Genomic DNA, 21,950 nt, shown 5'->3' with positions numbered 1-21,950 from the left:
CAGTGTTGTCAAGCTCCATTTCTCCCAGTTCACAATGCCTCATCTTTTCCTTAGGGGATGAAGTCAAATAAACTCCCAGCCTGAGAGAGGTTTTAATACTACTTAACTAGTATAATGAAGGCACATCCCACCAGGTGTTACGGAATATATAAAATTAACCATTCCTGGACCTCATAGAAAGAAGACTTACATCTCATAAATACTATTTTCCCTCAACTTTTTATTCATTCCTTCTCCAGTTGCATCCTGAAATAGACTTTCAACACACCTCAGGCCTGGATTACTACCACAGATTCTCCGACTGCCATCAGTCAGCCTATAGGTTAACTTTCTTTCAAAATTCCTTTGTCGTTTCCTATCACATTGTACCAAAACTCTTCTGCCTAGCTTTAAGGCTATCATTTGGCTCATCCTTCCTACCAAACTTTATTTTGTACTATTTCCCAAACAGCAGGTCCCCTTCCCCTAGGATAACTGAAATTCACTTGCGCTTTCTTAGGGAAAAGTTGAAGAAACAAGGAAAAGAAAAACAGACACTGAAATCCCTAACAGCAAAAGTTTATTTACAATTGTAGTTAAGGAATATTTTTAATGCATGCTGAGAAAACAGTAATATTCCAAACGTATAGGTTACTCTCTGGTAAGGAGTACAAGATGACGTTGGGAAAGGCTTTGGCATACACAACAACTGGAATCAGGTTAACAGAACACCTGCACTATTAGAACGTTGTTATCAGAACACTTATATATCACCTACTTTATATGTCACACCAACTTCATAAACAGCTCATCTTCTAACTCATCACTGGCTATTTGAGTAAATAGCATTCAAGGTTAAACATTAAGACTGGGGAGTAGGGAAGAAATACAGAAGTGATAAGCATCACAACATTTCAGAGCCTATATATACTAATACAACATTAAGATTAAGAAACAGTATTCCAATTTTTTTCTGAAACAGCATTTGGCAATGTTTTAGCGCATGAGAAGACACTGCTTTGGTCCATCCACTCTTTCTAGCTTTTCAAAGTGTTTCCTGGCATTGCGGATATTGATCAGAGTAGCTGCAGAAGCTGAGGGTGGGGTAGGGAAGATAACCAACAGACTAAGTACAAGCAGCCAAAGGAATAATTGATTAGTAAAAACAAATAAACAAAAGAGAGCCAAATCCCTCAATGTATGTCACAGAGAACATAAGTCCCAAGTTAACCAGAGTTTAATTTTTCTGAATAAATAAAAGATTTGTTTATATTCTTTTTTTTTTTTTTTTTTTTTTCTTTTTGCGGTATGCGGGCCTCTCACTGTTGTGGCCTCCCCCGCTGCGGAGCACAGGCTCCGGACGCGCAGGCCCAGCGGCCATGGCTCACGGGCCCAGCCGCTCCGCGGCATATGGGATCCCCCCAGACCGGGGCACGAACCCGTATCCCCTGCATCGGCAGGCGGACTCTCAACCACTGCGCCACCAGGGAGGCCCTGTTTATATTCTAAGCATAGTATTTTCAAAATAAATTTTCAAACTCTTTTGGTTTGGAGCTAATAGTAAAAAAAAGAACATTATCTTATGCTGTATTCTAATATTAACCTAAGATAGATAACTTAAGAGATAATTTAAACTTCTGGGAGCATCCTGGAAATATTGCTAGAACCTTTATTTCAATGGTTGTGATGGATATGGATATTATGGCATGGAAGCACCAAATATCTCTCTTTATGCCCATAACAGAAATATGGGAGTATGATACTTAGGAATATACAATGACATATAAAATGGTTCAACATTTAATAGTTCAGAGCTTAGATTGACTAGTCTTTTAAAAATCTACCCCACATGGAGCATAAGTCATACATTTGGGTTCTTCTTCTTTAAAATCCTTAGATGTAGTAACTATACATAAGTAATTTTTAAAGTTCCCATGAAGAAGACATAATACCCTAGAGTCTAAATTATCTTTAAGTTTCAAAATATGTCTATTAAATAAAAAGTATTTACCACTAGTACTAAATTTTTTTTCATTGTGGTAAAATGCACATAAAATAAAATTTACCATTTTAACCATTTTAAAATGTATAGGTCAGTGGCATTAAGTACATTCACAGTGTTGTTCACTACAAAATAGCTTTTCAGTATCTTTAATAATGTACTACCTCTAGGGAAATTAGTTTAAAGAATATGTGGCTTTGAACCTATGTCAGCTAAGTTTAAACTTACGAATGGATGGATCAGACATCACGACCATCACATAAGTGTTGGATGTAAAGATGTCAATGAAAGCAGCAAAGTTAGAGTTCCTGACTTCCATGCTCTGGAAAGAGGCAGCCAGCTTGCTATAGGAGAAAGGAGAAAAGTGAGTAAAGAACATAAAATAATAGCAACATAAGACATTCTTATCTTTCATGTTAAACATTTTCATAGCATTATATCTCAATCCACCACCTCATTAAGACAGTTAATCACTAATCCCACTTTGCTTTCCAAGGAAACTCTAATGACAAATTTAACACGTGCTGGAAAGTGACTTAGAAAGTGGACTAGGACTTGATACTGACTGTGAAATGAAAAGTGGGCTTAGACCTAGATTCATATTAAAAATCATGTTACCAAAGATTTCTCTAATATTTAAGAAGTTTATTCAGTTGAAATTTCCCTATCATTGAGATTAATAACTGTATCTTCTGAATGTTAGTTATGCTGAAATTCTAGAAATGATCCCATTTCTTTGAAAACAAAAAGGGTAATGATATTTATATGCCATTTGCTATTTCTTCTTTAAAACGTTAGAATAAACATGGCAGAAAGTCTCAAAGTGTGCTATGGAATAAGAGGGAAAAACTTACACTTATTCTATTGTCTGGGCATCAAAGTTTTACCAGGATAAGAATTTTGATTATTAAATCTTTACTAGATTATGATGTTCAGCCATTCCTTCTTCCTATATTCACAATGCTAAGATTCAAATTGTATTTAAACAAAGCTGAGACAATATGATCAGATATTTCTAGACTCTCTGCTTTGTGCCATTCTTGAATCAGTCCCTCACTATTTTAATTACTGTAGTTTTATAGTAAATCTTGGTATTTGGTAGGGTAAATTCTCCTTTCTTGTTTTTCAAAACTCTCTTGGACATTTTCTGTTTATCTTTTCCCAAATAGTATCAAACATCTTGAAGGGGTACTCTGCTTAGATATTTTTCATATGCTTCTTCTGCATCAGTTGACTTTGCATTAAAGATGTCTTTCACTTCAGTCAACTGTAGGCTCCCTTAGAGTTTAGCTCTATTTTTAATACAAAGAAGTATGCTGAATATAGAAGTGCAGTCTACTATAGTTATTTGAACCTCTCAAAAAATGACAATGTGTTCCATAGATAAATACATCACATAAGATCTCTTACCTGCAGCTCAGCTTAAATTGCTTAATAATGTTGCTGATTTTCTCAAATCTGTGGACATCACGCTGTTCTTTACATTGATAGTGAGAAATCACCTATGAAAAAGAGCAATGCCCTTTAAATCCATGCAGTGTTGTCATATCACACTCTACCACTCTTCAAGGCAATACATTTGTCAGTCTCTTGGTCACCCTGATTTTCAGGGTAGACTTGGCACCTGGCTTTACTGCCTCTATTCCTCTGTCCCATATCCTGTCAACATCTGCATAATTTCAACATCCCCACGGATGACCCATCCAGTACTGTTTGGTTATAATTTTATTAGATCATTTAAGTATTGTATTATCTATTTTGGTTCATTGCTGTCCCTTCTCACTTACTTTAATCATTAAATATTCATCTTATTTCAATACGATGGTCTTTGATTCAAAAAAAGTACAAATCAAAAAGGAAAAATAAAAATTCTTAGCTGTTCTTTTTTTAATATTTTATTTATCTATTTATTTGTTTATTTATTTTGGTTGTGTCAAGTCTTAATTGCAGGCACACAGGATCTTCGTCAAGGCATGTGGGATCTTTTCGCTGTGGCGTGCAGGCTCTTCGTTGCGGCACTCAGGCTTCTATTTGTGGCACGTGGGCTCCAGGGTGTGTGGGCTCTGTCGTTTTCAGCATGCGGGCTCTCTAGTTGAGGTGTGCAAGCTCAGTAGTTGTGGTGCACAGGCTTAGTTGTCCCGTGGCATGTGGGATCTTAGTTCCCCAACCAGGGACTGAACCTGCATCCCCTGCACTGGAAGGTGGATTCTTTACCACTGGACCACCAGGGAAGTCCCTCTTAGCTGTTGTTGAGGTGTACTTAATGTATTTGATTTTAATGAAGGCTATAACCAAGTGGTTTTTCGTATCATATTTAAAAATCTTAACTGAACGATTCTGACCTCTGAGGATTTACTATTTATAAATGAACCTATTCATGATGGACACCAATGCCAGCTGAAAATACTTCCCCTAACACTTTCAGATAAATGAAACCACACGAGTATTTCCCATAGGCTGATGTAAAGTTTCTAGTAGGAAGCAAAACTGAGTCATTTGCCAGAAGAAAATTCACAGGGCAATTCCCTGAAACCATGTGAAATTTTCAAAACATAATCCCTAGACCAATGGTGGAATAGGTTCCTGTTGCTTGACTTCAAGAGCTATAGTGAAAATGGTCAATCACAACTAAACTTAGCCCTCAAGAGAAAGCAAAAGCTACTTGTTACTGCCAGTGAAAAACAGAGTTTATATTAGGTTAACCTCTATGATCATGTGTGGTAGATGTGGCAGGAGAATACTGCTGAGGCAGGATTCTACCATGCCACGTGTCTCAAGATAGACAGAAGAGCTCACTTGCTTGTTGCTATTACCACTAGCAGGAAAGACAGGGCTCAGGGTAGTGAACTTCCAAGCAAGTGATCCCTGCCTATGGGCTGAGGCAGAAAGACACTCTAGTTAGGACTCCTTGTCTCAGCTGTACCAGTTAGCAGGAAGGATGACTCCCAAATATGCTACCATTAAAAATAATGTTTCTACAAAGGAAGGAGAAAAATTGTACTTTGCATTCTCTGCCCTCTGTTGGCTGCAATATCAAAAGAAATCAACGTTTAACAGTTTGCCAACTGTATGATAAACTTTGTGCTAGGGCTTAATGTTACCTTGTCCCATTTTAATCCACACAATAAACCTATGATATAGATATTATTATCTCCATTTTATAAAAGGGGAACCAAACTCAGAGAGATTAAGATATGTGTCTACCATATATATGCTGTCTACAAGAGACCCACTTCAGATCTAGGGACACATACAGACTGAAAGTAAGAGGATGGAAAAATGCATTCCATGCAAACAGAAATCAAAAGAAAGCTAGAGTAACAATACTCATATTAGACAAAATAGAGTTTCAAATAAAGAATGTTACAAGAGACAAAGAAGGATACTACATAATAATCAAGGGATCAGTCCAAGAAGAAGACATAACAATTGTAAATATATATGAACCCAACATAGGAGCACCACAATATATAAGGCAAATACTAACAGCTATAGAAAGAAAAGTCGACAGTAACACAATCATATTGGGGGACTTTAACACCCCATGTTCATCAATGGAAAGATCATCCAGACAGAAAATCAATAAGGAAACACAGGCCTTAAATGACACATTAGAATAGATGGACTTAATTGATATTTAGAGCATTTCATCCCAAAACAGCAGAATACACATTCTTCTCAAGTACACATGGAACATTCTCCAGAATTGATCACATGCTGGGCCACATAGCAAGCCTTGGTAAATTTAAGAAAACTGAACTCATATCAAGCATCTTTCCCAAACACAACACTATGAGATTAGAAATCAACTACAAGGAAAAAGCTGTAAAATACACAAACATATGGAGGCTAAACAATACGCTACTTAACACCAATGGATCACTGAAGAAATCAAAGGAATCAAAAAGTATATAGAGAAAATGAAAATGAAAGCATGAGGATCCAAAACCTATGTGACACCCCTAGACATCCCTCTAGGAGGGAAATTTATAGCAACACAATCTTGCCTCAGCAAACAAGAAAAGTCTCAAATAAGCAACCTAACCTTACACCTAAAGCAACTGCAGAAAGAAGAACAAACACAAAGTTAATAGAAGGAAAGAAACCATAAAGATCAGAGCAGAAATAAATGAAATAGAGAGAAAGAAAACAACAGAAATGATGAATGAAACTAAAAGCTGGTCCTTTGAAAAGATAAACAAAATGGATAAACCTTTAGACAGACTCATCAAGGAAAAAAGGGAGAGGACTCAAATCAATACAATTAGGAATGAAAAAGGAGAAGCTACAACAGACACCACAGAAATACAAAGGATCATGAGAGATTACTACAAGCAACTATATGCCAATAAAATGGACAACCTAGAAGAAAAGGAGAAATTCTTCGAAAGGTACAATCTCCCAAGACTGAACCAGGAAGAAACAAAAAATATGAACAGATCAATTACAAGAATGAAGTTGAAACTGGGATTAAAAAACTCCCAACAAACCAAAGTCCAGGACCTGATGGCTTCACACGTGAATTCTATCAAACATTTAGAGAAGAGATAACACCTATCCTTCTGAAACTATTCCAAAAAATTGCAGAGGAAGGAACACTTGCAAACTCATTCTATGAGGTCACCATCACCCTGATAACCAAAACCAGACAAAGATACCACCAAAAAAGAAAATTACAGGCCAACGTCACTGGTGAACATAGATGCAAAAATAGTCCTCAACAAAATACTAGCAAACCGAATCCAACAATACATTAAAAAGGATCAGACCCAATGATCAAGTGGGATTTATCCCAGGAATGAAAGGACTTTTCAATATCCCCAAATCAATCGGTGTGATACACCACAGCAACAAACTGAAGAATAAAAACCATATGATCATCTCAATAGATGCAGAAAAAGCTCTTAACAAAATTCAACACCCATGTATGAAAAAAGCTCTCCAGAAAGTGGGCACAGAGAAAACTTACCTCAACACAATAAAGGCCATATATGACAAACCTACACCTAACATCATACTCAATGGTGAAAAGCTGAAAGCATTTCCTCTAAGATCAGGAACAAGACAAGGATATCCACTGTCACCACTTTTACTGACCATAGTTTTGGAAGTCCTAGCCATGGCAATCAGAAAAGAAAAAGAAATAAAAGGAATCCAAATTGGAAAGGAAGTAAAACAGTCTCTGTCTGTAGATGACATGATACTACTATACATAGAAAATCCTAAAGATGCTACCAGAAAACTACTAGAGCTCACCAATGAATTTGGTAAAGTTGTAGGATACAAAATTAATACACAGAAATCTCTTGCATTTCTATACACTAACAATGAAAGATCAGAAAAAGAAATTAAAGAAACAATCCCATTTACCAGTGCAGCAAAAAGAATAAAATACCTAGAAATAAACTTACCTAAGGAGGCAAAAGACCTGTACTTCAAAAAACTATAAGATGCTGATGAAAGAAATCAAAGATGATAGAAACAGATGGAAAGAAATACCATGCTCTTGGATTAGAAGAATCAATATTGTCAAAATGATTATACTACCCAAGACAATCTATATATTCAATGCAATCCCTATCAAATTACCAAGGGCATTTTTCACAGAACTAGAACAAAAAATCTTAAAATTTGTATGGAGACACAAAAGACCCCGAATAGCAAAAGCAATCTTGAGAAAAGAAAACGGAGCTGGAGGAATCAGGATCCCTGACTTCAGACTATACTACAAAGCTAAAGTCATCAAAACAGTATGGAATTGGCACAAAAACAAATATAGATTAATGAAATAGGGTAGAAAGCCCAGAAATAAACTCACACACCATGGTCAATTAACCTATGACAACGAAGGCAAGACTATATAATGGAGAAAAGACAGTCTCTTCAATAAATAGTGCTGGGAAAACTGGACAGCTACATGTAAAAAAAATGAACATTCTTTAATACCATACACAAAAATAAACTCAAAATGGATTAAAGCCCTAAATGTAAGACTGGATACTCTAAAACTCTTAGAGGAAAACATAGGCAGAACACTGACATAAATTGCAGCAAGAGTAATGGAATACTAGAGTAATGGAAATTAAAAAACAAAAAGCAAAAAACAAATGGGACTTAACTGAACTCAAAAGATCTTGCACAGCAAAGGAAACCATAAAGAAAGCACAAAGACAACCCATAAAATTGGAGAAAATATTTGCAAACAATGTAGCAGACAAGGAATTAATCTCCAAAATTTACAAACAACACATGTGGCTCAGTATGAAAAAAAACAAACAACCCAATAAAAAAATGGGCAGAAGACCTAAATAGACATTTCTCCAAAGAAGACATACAGATGGCCAGGAGGCATATGAAAAGATGCTCAACATCAGTAATTATTACAGAAATGCAAATCAAAACTACAATGAGGTACCACCTCACACCAGTCAGAATGGCCATCATCAAAAAGTCTACAAACAATAAATGCTGGAGAGGGTGTGGAGAAAAGGGAACCCTCTTGCATTGTTGGTGGGAATATAAATTGGTACAGCCACCGTGGAGAACAGTATGGAGATTACTTTAAAAACTAAAATTAGAGCTACCATATGATCCAGGAATCCCACTCCTGGGCATATATCCAGAGAAAAACATGGTTTGAAAGGATACATGCACCCCAATGTTCATTTCAGCCCCATTTACAATAGCCAAGACAGTGGAAGCAACCTAAATGTCCATCAACAGATGAATGGATAAAGAAGATGTGGTACATATATACAATGGAATATTACTCAGCCATTAAAAAGAATGAAATAATGTCATTTGCAGCAACATGGATGGACCTGGAGATTATCATACTAAGTGAAGTAAGTCAGACAAAGAAAGACAAATATCATATGATATTGTTTATATGTGGAATCCAAGATAAATGATACAAATTAACTTGTTTACAAGACAGAAACAGACTCACAGACTTAGAGAAGGAACTTGTGGTTGCCAGGGGCGAAGGGTGGGGGTAGGGATAGATTGGGAATTTGGGATTGAGACGTACACACTTCTATATTTAGGATAGATGGCCAACAGGGACCTACTGTATAGCATGGGGAACTCTGCTCAATATTCTGTAATAACTTAAATGAAAAAAGAATTTGAAAAAGGATACGTGTGTATGTAAAAAACAAAAAAAGCAAGAAATGTGTCTAAAATCATGAAGCACTGGTAGAGCTCAGAAACCAGTTACTTACTGTGAGCTGCTCTTAGAGTTATATTTGTTAAGCTGATCAGCAATTACTTAAGCAGTGCTTTGTGACAGCTCAAGTCAATTTTTATTAGTTATTTAAAAATTTTACTTATAAATATAATATTGGGTTTTGCATACCCCCTCATGGCCAAATACAGGTGCTAATATCATTGTTAAGCCGAATTTATAAGAAAAATAAAAATACCGACATACCTCTTTGCCCTTTCACCTCCCCATCTGAACTCTTAGCTATGTCACTGAGTTGACCATTACATCTCTTCCATGTTAAAAGCTTTAAACTCAAAGAAAAATACCCATCATTTCATAATAAAAGTCAATAGGAAATAGGAATTCTTTAACACAAATGAACAATTATTCACAAAAATAATCTAAACTCTATAGTAAGGCTTACCTGCAAACATCTAAGTTTTACTAATTACTAAAGATCCACACACCAAATAACTTCTTTCAAGTTACTTGCTGACAATACTACTTTGTAAATAAGGCTATGCATGGTGAAGTAATGACAAGAGGGAAAAAGGTTCTTCCTGAAAGTCGCAACGTATTCTCCGTTGCTGAATAGAAGAAGGTGAGTATGAAGTACATCTGCAGAGCAGAAAGTTCTCACCAGAAAAGTGGCTCTCTCAAATAGAAGCACTTCATCAGCCTCAATAATTTCAGCAAAATTCCTTAGGTTCATTTCCAGCTGCTGAACATTGGGAATCAGCTGATAAACAATGCTGGACCAAGCCTAACAGAACAGAAGCACAGTGTAATATTACTAACAGGTAGCCAGTCCCAGATCTTTGCAAATGAGTAAGTATACTATAACATACAGACAGCAAAATATGGTGACAATTGAGTCCCAAACAAATTCTGGCAACAAGTATAACACAAACAAAGTGAGAAAATGAAGATAATATTTGATTTTTATCCTTCAGTTGGATTTTTTAAAGTTTCAAACACTTTTGTAAAATACTTCTTTCCATTGATAATTAAAAATAAACAAATATTTAATTCCATCATATTGCCTTAGGGAAGTTGAAAACTCTGATATACTGGGCTAAAGAACTTCTAATCCAGCCATTCAAACAGATATGTAAGTCCAATAGTGTAGATTGCTCTAAAGATCAGAACCTAATAATGCTATATTTAACATACATCTAAGAAACAATTTTATGAAAATATCAGAGCCACGCAGAAAAATGACCCCTCCCTTCAATGGGATAACATACAATAGAAATTACAAGAGAAATTAGTGGCATTATCATTCCAAAAGGCTTATTGTCAGCTTTATAAATTATTGATCCAATTGAATTAAAAACAGTCCACTGCGTGTTTGCCTAAAACTGACTTCATCCAGAGGAGTATGACTAAAATAAGGAGTTGAAATTAACCACACCCTCCCTCTATTCTCTTAAGGCTCTTTTATTTGAATTTTCATTATAATATTTCTTTCAATTTCGCTCCAATTTGTCTGGTAAGGTGTACAATGTTCTTCTCTCCCCTACTAGAGGGCAGGAACCTGGTCTTAGCCATCTGTGCGTCCAACAGCATCAAGCAGATTGCAATGAGTGCTTGTAGAATAAAACTTAATATAAAAATTTATGTCAGCTCTATGCAACGTTGATGTAAGAGAGAGTAGAGCCATGTCTCTGTTCCAATTAGTTTTATTACTTAGGCATGGGGGTTCAGGTTCCAAGTTCCCAGGTCGGTGTTAATGTCACTGCTGAATTTACCTTGGAGAAGGCACCAAAGCTAACCACAGCAGAGACATTGTCACTCACAGCAGTGTTGTGATTAGCCAATTGTCTTTGGTCGTGTTATGTATTGCCATCCTTCACACCGCAGTTGGTTCTTATCAGTGCGTCATGTCCATCCTTATTCACGGTTACCTGTTCTATGGGAATAAGGCTTTGAGAGAAATTCGGCCCAAATTAATCTAGAACAGTATTTCCTAGATAGGTATCTCAAAATGATCTGTTATTAGAGCGAGGCTGGGTCAACATATTGGGGGGAAAATGAATTAGTTAAAAAAATTAATCAGTGGCTATGTTTAAAGTCCAACTGTTTTTCTCCTTGGCAAATCAGGTTTCTGTGCTTTTGGTTGTAGATACTTGTCAGATGGAGTTGATACTGAGGCTGTAGCTACAAGTCACAGAGAAGGATGCTTTCCTACCCAGACTTGTCAATGGATACCAGAAGCAGTCTGACCACAGGAGGACCCAAAAGGAGCCAGTCTTTCAAATCACTAAATCAGTGGGAGAAAGGGAGGAAGCAGGATAAGGAGCCCATGTGCCAATAAGGTAATTTCAGCTTCCTCCATAACACAGCTATTGTTTGTAACCTCTACAACTACTACAAGTAGTGTAGCATCCATTCCACCAATGGGAACAATCTCTCTGGTTGAAAGAATGCTAGTCTCTAATTTGGCATGAAAGTTGAAGCTATCATACTCTAGAAATAACATATCCCATTCTAAGACTCCCTTCTCCAATCTCTCCCCTAAATATTGTTCTTCTATTGCCATCCAAACTTAGGCAGACTAGCTTATATCCTGTAGAGGTACCTGAATATTAGATACAATTCCAGTCAGCACTGAGACCACAACAGGTCAAAATGGATGATGGCCAGTGAAACCTCTACTGTCATGAAGATCTGTATCAAATTAATCAGGACCAAACTGGGTTAATTCAGTGTGATCTGATAGGTATGTCGACCCAATCTAAGATCAAAACCAAAATTTCTTAAGGTTAAATTGGGTATTTTTCAAACAATTTATTGTAGATTATTTCTTCTTTTGGTTCAACACATCTAGATGGCTATGAAAGAGTTTAAAATCTTTTAGTTTTGATAATACCCTTCTAGCTTTTTTTTTCATGCTCTTTAAATGAGAGAACTCAGGGAAACATACACACCTTATAGAGAGTTTCATCCCAGATAGATGTTCGGAAGCAAGAACATTCCAATGGGCGAGACAAACGCCTCAGATCTTCTTCTCGCTCTTTAAAAATCTGAAGTAAATAGACCAACATACTGGTCAGCATATAACTAACAGCTCTCCTCTCTCACTGCAAAATCTGAGGTGTAATATTTTAGCATATTTTAAACAGGGGCATTTCGTTTTTCCTCAAAGGAATTTTTAAATGTGTACGTTACTTTACAGACTAGGATGGCAGAAATGATTTCAAGTCAGGTCTACAAAGTGCAATGGCTACTAGAATTCTTCAGGACTGTGCTGCTTGTTCTGAGTACTCACTGAGAACACTATGCTGGAAAATAAAATTTACCATACAGAGGAATCTTAATAAAATATATCTAACATTCCAAATAATCCAATCTGGGTCATTTTTAAGATATCTATACCAATATCAAGATTTTATAAATCAAAATACTTCAACTTTTGTAGATATCTTACTCTCATACACACATGCATACACATATATTATTTCTGTATGGACTGTATTTATTTGGCTACATAGATATAACAACGCCTTACACACAAATATCTATTCTTGGCTATGTATCTATCTATATATATGCCCATATATACATGGAAAAATATCTATTTATACAAATATAAACACATACACAGATATTTTCCAGGACTGGGTGGGCTTATAGTGAGTGCACTGTTCACACTGTGATGGATAATTTTATGCAACAACTAGGTTAGGCCACAATACCCAGACATTTGGTTAAACACCAATTTAGATGTTGCTATGAAGGCATTTTTTAGATGAGATTAATATTTAAATCAGTGGACTTTTAGTAAAGCAGATCCCCCTCCATCATATGGGTAAGCTTTATATAACCAGTTGAAGGCCTTAAGAGAAAAAGACTGCCATTCCCCAGGAAGAGGGAATTCTGCCATCCAGACTGCCTTCTGACTCAAGCTGCAACAAGGGTCTCTCCCTATCAGTCGGCCCTGCAGATTTCAGACTTGCCAGCCTCCACAATCACATGAGTCAATTCCTTAAAAGTAATCAGTCTCTCTCTTATTCTCACTCTCTTTCTCTCTCTCTCTACACACACACACACACACACACACACACACACACACTTCTTATTGGTTCTGTTTCTCTGAGGAACCCTGACTAATACACACACATAGAGGGAAACACCTATCTTGCTTGAAACTGATATTCAGGGAAGCACCCTAGCCATTTTATTCCAAAACCTCCAAGTCTGAAACTTTAATGAAAGAGAGTATACTTTTCTTAATTAAGCTTAAAATCCCACAAAGAACATTAATGTATCTTTGGGGATATTTACATAAGCATTTAGAAAACAATATGTTGATCACTAAAAATTACAAGTAATTAAAAAATCCATAAGGAGGTCATTTATTGGAATGCTCTAGGTTTTTCTGTTGCAAATTGGGCCAGGGAAACAAAACAAAAAACAGTAATAATAACAAACCCCTCACAAGCTCAAGATCAAGCTACATACAGAATTTTCTGCTGAATTAAAACAGAATTGATATGTAGTGAGAGAGAGAAGGAACTAAAAAGAATACTCAAAAGTCCTTTTCAGAGTCAAATACGGAACCCTGTCAAGTGGTTTCTGAAAGCCTGTAAGCTAATCTAGAAACACCAAAACATACTCAAATACTGGAACACTGAAGGCAATCCTGTAACTAATTATGGAAAAAAAAGTATTCCTGACCACAGTTATTACCAAAAAATTCTTAAGTTAAAGGGGATCCTTAGACTCCTAGGTTCCAACCCAAAGAGGAACTGTATTCTTCTACATCACCAGCATATTCTAAAACTGCTTTCCTCAACTTTACCCTTGGAAATAGAGGATCTTCTCTTTCAGCTTAGACTTTAAAATCCAATCCTCTTATTTTATATGGAGCAAACTAAAGCTAGACTCTATTTGTGACTTGCCAGTTCTGGGGTCTCATAGCTAGCTAGGAGTTTGCCCTTTCTACTGTGTCTTTTCTGGTTTAAATTTATGTGTACCAACTCCCATGCTAGAAAAGAAAATATACCATATCAGTGCAATTATGAGGGCCTTGGCATTGTGCCTAACACAGTATAGTTGGCATTTGAATTGGTGCATACCAGTTTCCTAGGTCAACCTAGTGAGCTATGACCTTTCTTTATCTCACCCCTGGTGGGTCTTCTGGCCTTGACAATAACTGCCTGCTCTAAAGGACAGTAAAACAGTGGTAGCAAATATATTTTAAAAATACATAAAGCTGCTTAGTGATATCACACGGTCAAGATCCTTTCCCAAATTTGAAGATTATTTGCTAAATGAACATTATATTTCCCTTACCACCATGGAACATTTGTTTATAAGTTTGTTTTTTTTTTGGTACACGGGCCTTGCACTGCTGTGGCCTCTCCATTGCGGAGCACAGGCTCCAGACGCGCAGGCTCAGCGGCCATGGCTCACGGGCCCAGCTGCTCCACAGCATTTGGGATCCTCCCGGACCGGGGCACAAACCTGCGTCCCCTGCATCGGCAGGCGGACTCCCAATCACTGTGCCACCAGGGAAGCCCCAAAGCTTTTTTTTTTTTTTCCCTGCGGTACATGGGCCTCTCACTGTTGTGGCTTCTCCCGTTGCAGAGCACAGGCTCCGGACGCACAGGCTCAGCAGCCATGGCTCACGGGCCTAGCCACTCTGTAGCATGTGGGATCTTCCCGGACCGGGGCACGAACCTGTGTCCCCTGCATCGGCAGGTGGACTCTCAACCACTGCGCCACCAGGGAAGCCCTGTTTATAAGTGTTTTTAAAAACAAATGTCAACTTCATTTTGAAAGCTTATGCTGAGATTTTTTTTTCCTAAAAAGAATGGTACAAATTTACCTATATCCCTACAGAAGAAGTCTACAAAGGATGTCAATTATTTGGTGCACCACCCTTTCTATTTCTTACCAGGTCTCGTTGATCCTCCTGTACCAGATCCATTTTATGCACCAAGCAAAAGATTTTGGCATCTGGAGAATTCTGCAGAATGGCCTCCAGGCATGACTGGTAATAGTGCATGTCCTTTTCCAGTTCTCGGCTTTCCACATCAAATACATAAATCAGAACCTCCACATTACGGAAGATGTTGTCTCGTTGGCTGGTGAAATAATTTTCCATGAAGGTGTCCTGTCTAGTAGGAAAAAAAATCTAGGTAATAAGCAAGTCATCACTTAATCACTCCTATTTATGATCTATTTTTGTTGGCTTAATCAGTGTGAAAGATAATCCTAAAGCTTCAAATTAAAGGGAAAATGATAGCAAATTAGGATGGCCTCACCTTCTTACTTCTAAGGCCACATCTTGTGCCACCTTTTGCTCCTCTCCTTGTGTTCCAAATATACTTTGACCTTCCCTCAATTCTAGTGGCCCATGGTCTATCCACCGAGGGGCCTTTACACGTGCTTTACACTCTGTCTCACAATCTATCCCCTTAATTTTTGTGTGTGTGTGTGGTACGCGGGCCTCTCACCGTTGTGACCTCTCCCGCTGTGGAGCACAGGCTCCGGATGCACAGGCTCAGCGGCTATGGTCCACGGGCCCAGCCGCTCCATGGCACGCAGGATCCTCCCAGACCGGGGCACGAACCCGCGTCCCCTGCATTGGCAGGCAGACCCTCAACCACTGCGCCACCAGGGAAGCCCTCCCCTTACTTTTATACCTAATTAACTCCTACTTGTTCCACTGGATTTCAGTTCAATTCATACTTCCTCACAGAAAATATCCCTGACCTCACTGACTTGGGCAAATCTAGTCACCATAGGCAATTATACTAACATACTGGTTTTATTTTTAACACTCACCGCAAGTGTGATATTATACATATTTGTGTGAGTTTTTAATTAGTGGCATTCAATCCCCTAGACAGCAAGCTCCATGAAGGTAAGGACCATGTCTGTTACAGTTTGACATTGTTTCCCAGCTTTTAGCATAGAGCTTGCCACAGAGTAGTTGCTCAATGAATATTTACTGAATGAATAATTAGTCAAACACTCTAAACTATATGAAAATGGCTCCAAGTTAACTTTTTAGCAGAATGTTGCTCTTTGCTCCTTAGGCTGTGTGTTGCTTCCCAAGAAATTCTCAATTGCCAGCTGGCTAGAAGAATACAGTAGTGTTCTGTCCTAAACAAAAAAATCAAGGGGTGGCATCAACAATATGGTGGAATGAAAAGCTACCTCTGTCTCTCCCCTTCAATCTACAACCACTAAAACATTCACAACTCAACAAAGGTACTTTTGTCCAACACACCAGGATGCTAGAGTATTCCACACACCTGTACATCTAAAGGTGGATGGACTGGAACAGATAGAGGAGGCAGAACTGAAGGAACGGTAGAGGTAGTGTCTATAATCCTGGCCCTCTGGCCATGGCAGCTAAGCCTGCAGCCCCAGAGAACCTGGTAGCAGCAGAGCAGACAGCACACACAACAACAGCCTCCTGGCTGCAGTGGCACCCATGGCCACATCTAACTGTACAGCAGTGGGAATGGGGCCTGCGGTCCTGTCCCTCCAGCCACTGAGGTGCCCAAGTCTCCAGCCCCCCTGCTCTCCCACCAGCAGTGGCAGAGCCTGAGAACCTTAGAAAACCAGATAGGGAAGAAGCACTGGTATGACCCTGGCTCCCTCCACCTCTTCCCCCTGTGGTGGCTGAGCCTGTGACTCAGAGGATCCTGGAAGCAAGGGAAGAACCCACCATCCAGGTGAACCAGGTAGCTTCTGCCAGTGACATAGGCAGAAGCAAGCTGCCAATGACCATGAAAACACCAGAAGTGATAATGAGAGTTGGGACAGGGGGCACACCTCTGACAGAGGCAGCTCAGGTAAGAGAAACCAAAAACTTGTGCTATAGTGCCACCTATGGATAAAGAAAAGACCCCTAATCTCTAACTTGTCTCACTTCACATGATCTGGCAGAAGGAAGTACCATGAAGAAGCACAGTAACACCGCACCACAAAAAGAAAATGACAATTCTCCAGAAACCAAAGTTAAAGTCACAGAATAATGTGATCTGATAGAGAATTTAAAATAGCTGTCATGAAGAAATTCAACAAGCTACATGAAAACTCAGAAAGGCACATCAATTAGCTCAGGAGTAAAATTAATAAACAGGAATGCTTTACCAAAAAGGTTGAAACTAAAAAAAAAAAAGACTAAAATTCTGGAGCTGAAAAACTCAATAAATGAGATAAAGAATGCATTAAAAAGCACTGGAAATAAAGCAGACCATATGGAAGAGAGAATTAGTGAGTGTGAAGATAGAAATCTAGAAAAGATACAAGTAGAAGAGGAAAGAAAAATAAGATGCAAAAAAAATGAGGAAATTCTACAAGAGCTATCTGACTCTTAGGTAGGGCAACATTAGGATGATGGACAGCACCAAAGGAGAAAAGAGGGAGAAGGGAGCAGAGAGTTTATTTAAACAAATAATGGCTGAGAATTTCCTAAACTGTGCAAGGCACTGGATATACAAGTCCATGAAGCTAAGAGAACACGTGATTACCTCAATGCAAAAAGACCTTCTCCAAGACACATATTAAAACTGCCAAAAGTCTATGACAAAGAAACAACTTTGTAGGCAGCCAGGGAGAAAAAAATGGTGAACTACAAAGGAACCCAAATTAGGCTATGAGCAGATTTCTAAGCAGAAACTCTATAGGTCAGGTGGGAATGGAATGACATTATCAAAATACTAAAAGATAAAAGTTGTCACCCAAGAATACTATATCCACCAAAGTTATCATTCAGATATGAAGGAGAAGTAAAGACATTCACAGACAAACAAAAGCTGAGGCAGTTCATCAACACTAGACCTGCCTTACAAGAGATGTTGAGCAGAGGTCGTACACCAGAAACAAAGACAAAAGTACACAAAATTTGCAGTAAGGTGATAGACAGACAGAATCAGAACATTTCAACTATTTACCAGAAAAGGTTCTTAAACACTTTATTACAGTATAAAGGTTAAAAAAGGGAGAAAATGCAGAAAAAATAACTATAGCTACTTCAATTTGGTAACAAACTTACAATGTAAAAAGGGAAAGTTTGAGACAACAAAAACACAAAAGGGGAAGAGGAAAACCATACAGTTAAATGAAGATAAGATGCTATCAGCAGAAAAAAACTATTTATCTATGTGACAATTGATACAAACTTCATGTTAATTACAAAACATAAATCTAGAACAGAGACACAAAACAAAATGAGGAAACTGAGAAAAATATCATAGAAAACCACCAAACAAAAATGGAAGACAAAAACACAAGGAAAAAGAAACAGTGAGACCGTCCTGAGGAAAGGGAAGTTGGAGACTGAGTTGGTCACCACATTGGGATGCTCCTGGTAGGGAAGCAGCACAGAAACGACCGTGTGGCTGACAGGGTCTTGGTGTTCCACCTGGGTGTCAGGCCTGAGACTCAGAGATGGGAGAGCCAAGTCCAGGACATTGGACAACCAGAGACCTCCCAGCCTGACTTAATATCAAACGATGAAAGCTCTCACAGAGATCTCCATCTCAATGCAAAGACCCAGCTCCACTGAACAACCAGCAAAATACAGTGCTGGACAACCTATGCTAAACAACTAGCAAGTCAGGAACACAAGCACACCCATTAGCAGAGAGGCTGCCTAAAATCATACAAAGTTCACAGACAACCCATACCACACCACCGGGCATGGCCCTGCCCAGCAGAAAGAAAAGATCCAGTCCCACCCACGAGAACACAGGTACCAGTCCCCTCCACCAGGAAGCCTACAGAAGCCACTGAACCAACGTCACCCACTGGGGGCAGACACCAAAACAATGGGAACTACGAACCAGCAACCTACAAAAAGGAGACCCCAAACACAGTAAGTTAAAAAAAAAAAAAAGAGAGAAGACAGAGAAAAATGCATGAGATGAAGGAGCAATGTAAAAACACACCAGACCAAACAAATGAAGAGGAAACAGGCAGTCGACCTGAAAAACAATACAGAGTAATGAGAGTAAAGATGATCCAAAATCTTGGAAACAGAAGGTAGAAAATGCAAAAAAAAAAAACTTTCATAAGGACCTAGAAGAATTAAAGAGCAAACAAACAATGATGAACAACACAATAAATGAAATTAAAAATTCTTTAGAAGCAATCAACAGCAGAATAACTGAGGCAGAAGAATGGATAAGTGACCTGGAAGATAAAATAGTGGAAGTAACTGCCACAGAGCAGAATAAAGAAAAAAGAATGAAAAGAATTGAGGACAGGCTCACAGACCTCTGAGACAACATTAAACACACGAACATTCGAATTATAGGAGTCCCAGAAGAAGAAGAGAAAAAGAAAGGGACTGAGAAAATATTTGAAGGGATTCTAGTTGAAAACTTCTCTAACATGGGAAAAGAAATAGTCAATCAAGTACAGGGAGCGCAGAGAATCCCATACAGGATAAATCCAAGGAGAAACATGCCAAGACACATATTAATCAAACTATCAAAAATTAAATACAAAGAAAAGACACTAAAAGCAGCAAGGGTAAAGCAACAAATAACATAGAATGGAATCCCCATAAGGTTAACAGCTGATCTTTCAGCAGAAACTCTGCAAGCCAGAAGGGAGTGGCAGGACATATTTAAAGTGATGAAAGAGAAAAACCTACAACCAAGATGACTCTACACAGTAAGGATGTCATGCATATTCAACAGAGAAATTAAAATATTTACTGACAAGCAAAAGCTAAGGGAATTCAGCACCACCAAAACAGCTTTACAACACATGCTAAAGGAACTTCTCTAGGCAGCAAACAGAAGAGAAGGAAAAGCCCTACAATAACAAACCCAAAACAATTAAGAAAATGGTAATAGGAACATACATGTCAGTAGCTACCTTAAATGTAAATGGATTCAATGCTCCAATCAAAACACATAGACTGGCTGAACGGATTCAAAAACAAGACCCATATATATGCTACCTACAAGAGACTCACTTCAGACCAAGGGACACATAAAGACTGAAACTGAAGGGGTGGAAAAAGATATTCCATGAAAATAGAAATCAAAAGAAAGCTGGAGCAGGAATTCTCATATCAGACAAAATAGTCTTTAAAATACAGACAAGAGACAAAGAAGGACACTCATGATGATCAAGGGATCAATCTAAGAAGAACTGAAAACAACTAAGTATTTATGTACCCAACATAAGAGCACCTCAATACAAAAGGCAAATACTAACAGGCATAAAAGGGGAAATCGACAGTAACAACAATAGTAGGGGACTTTAACATCTCACTTTCACCGATGAACAGAGATCATCCAAAATGAAAATAAATAAGGAAACACAAGTCTTAAATGACACATTAGATAAGATGGACTTAATTGATATTTATAGTACATTCCATTGAAAAACAACAGAATATATTTTGTTCCCAAGTGCTCATGGAACATTCTGCAGGATAGATTCATATCTTTGGTAAAATCAATCATGGGTAAATTAAAAAAATTGAAACCATGTCAAGTATCTTTCCCAACCACAACACTATGAGACTAGGTATGAATTACAGTAAAAAAAAAACAAAACTGTAAAAAATACAAACACATGGAGGCTAAACAATACACTACTTCATAACCAAGAAATCATTGAAAAAATTCAAAGAGGAAATAAAAAAATACCTAGAAACAAATGACAATGAAAACATGATGATCCAAAACCTATGGGATGCAGCAAAAGCAGTTTTAAGAGGGAAGTTTATAGCAATACAACCCTACCACAAGAAACAAGAAACATCTCAAATAAACAACCTAATGTTACACCTAAAGCAATTAGAGAAAGGAGAACACAAAAACTCCAAAGTGAGCAGAAGGAAAGAAATCATAAAGATCAGCTCAGAAATAAAAAGAAATGAAGGAAACAATAGCAAAGATCAATAAAACTAAAGGCTGGTTATTTGAGAAGATAAACAAAATTGATAAACCGTTAGCCAGACTCATCAAGGAAAAAAGGGAGAAGACACAAATCAACAAGACTAGAAATGAAAAAGAAGAAGTAACATCTGACACTGCAGAAAGACAAAGGATCATAAGAGATTACTACCAGCAACTATATGCGAATAAAATGGACAACCTGGAAGAAATGGACAAATTCTTAGAAAAGCACAACCTTTCAAGATGGAACCAGGAAGAAATAGAAAATATAAACAGACCAATCACAAGCACTGAAATTAAAACTGTGATTAAAAATCTTCCAACAAACAAAAGTCCAGGACCAGATGACTTCACAGGTGAATTCAATCAAACATTTAGAGAAGAGCTAACACCTAACCTTCTCAAATGCTTCCAAAATATAGCAGAGGGAGTAATACTCCCAAACTCATTACATGAGGCTACCATCACCCTGATACCAAAACTAGACAAAGATTTTACAAAAAAAGAAAACTACAGGCCAATATCACCGATGAACATAGATGCAAAATTTCTCAACAAAATAGTAGCAAACAGAATCGAACAGCACATTAAAAGGATCATACACCATAATCAAGTGGGGTTTATCGCAGGAATGCAAGAATTCTTCAATATATGCAAATCAATCAACGTGATACACCATATTAAGAAACTGAAGGAGAAAAAACATATGATAATCTCAATAGATGCAGAAAAAGCTTACAACAAAATTCAACACCCATTTATTATAAAATCTCTCCAGAAAGTAGGCATAGAGGGAACTTACCTCAACGTAATAAAGGCCATATATGACAAACCCACAGCCAACATCGTTCTCAATGGTGAACAAATGAAACCATTT

General features: G+C 37.8%; 1 protein-coding gene across 7 annotated transcripts in view; it reads right to left on the bottom strand.

Annotated features, from left to right (window-relative positions):
• Positions 1-579: 579 nt before the first annotated feature.
• Positions 580-21,950, bottom strand: part of RRAGB (Ras related GTP binding B) — a 51,320-nt gene continuing 29,949 nt past the window's right edge. For all 7 annotated transcript variants that reach the window (XM_082609553.1, XM_082609552.1, XM_082609554.1 and 4 more), the window contains 6 exons: positions 15,091-15,313; positions 12,119-12,214; positions 9,829-9,951; positions 3,392-3,483; positions 2,210-2,325; positions 580-1,073 (listed from right to left, as the gene is read on the bottom strand). In XM_082609553.1, coding sequence (XP_082465679.1) covers positions 976-1,073; positions 2,210-2,325; positions 3,392-3,483; positions 9,829-9,951; positions 12,119-12,214; positions 15,091-15,313 — 748 coding nt within the window. In that variant the 3' untranslated portion in view covers positions 580-975. The remainder of the gene's footprint in view (positions 1,074-2,209; positions 2,326-3,391; positions 3,484-9,828; positions 9,952-12,118; positions 12,215-15,090; positions 15,314-21,950) is intronic.

Source organism: Mesoplodon mirus (assembly GCF_964341445.2).
Source record: "Mesoplodon mirus genome assembly, chromosome: X".
Classification (NCBI taxonomy): domain Eukaryota; kingdom Metazoa; phylum Chordata; class Mammalia; order Artiodactyla; family Ziphiidae; genus Mesoplodon; species Mesoplodon mirus.
This window is presented reverse-complemented; position numbering and strand designations above follow the sequence as displayed.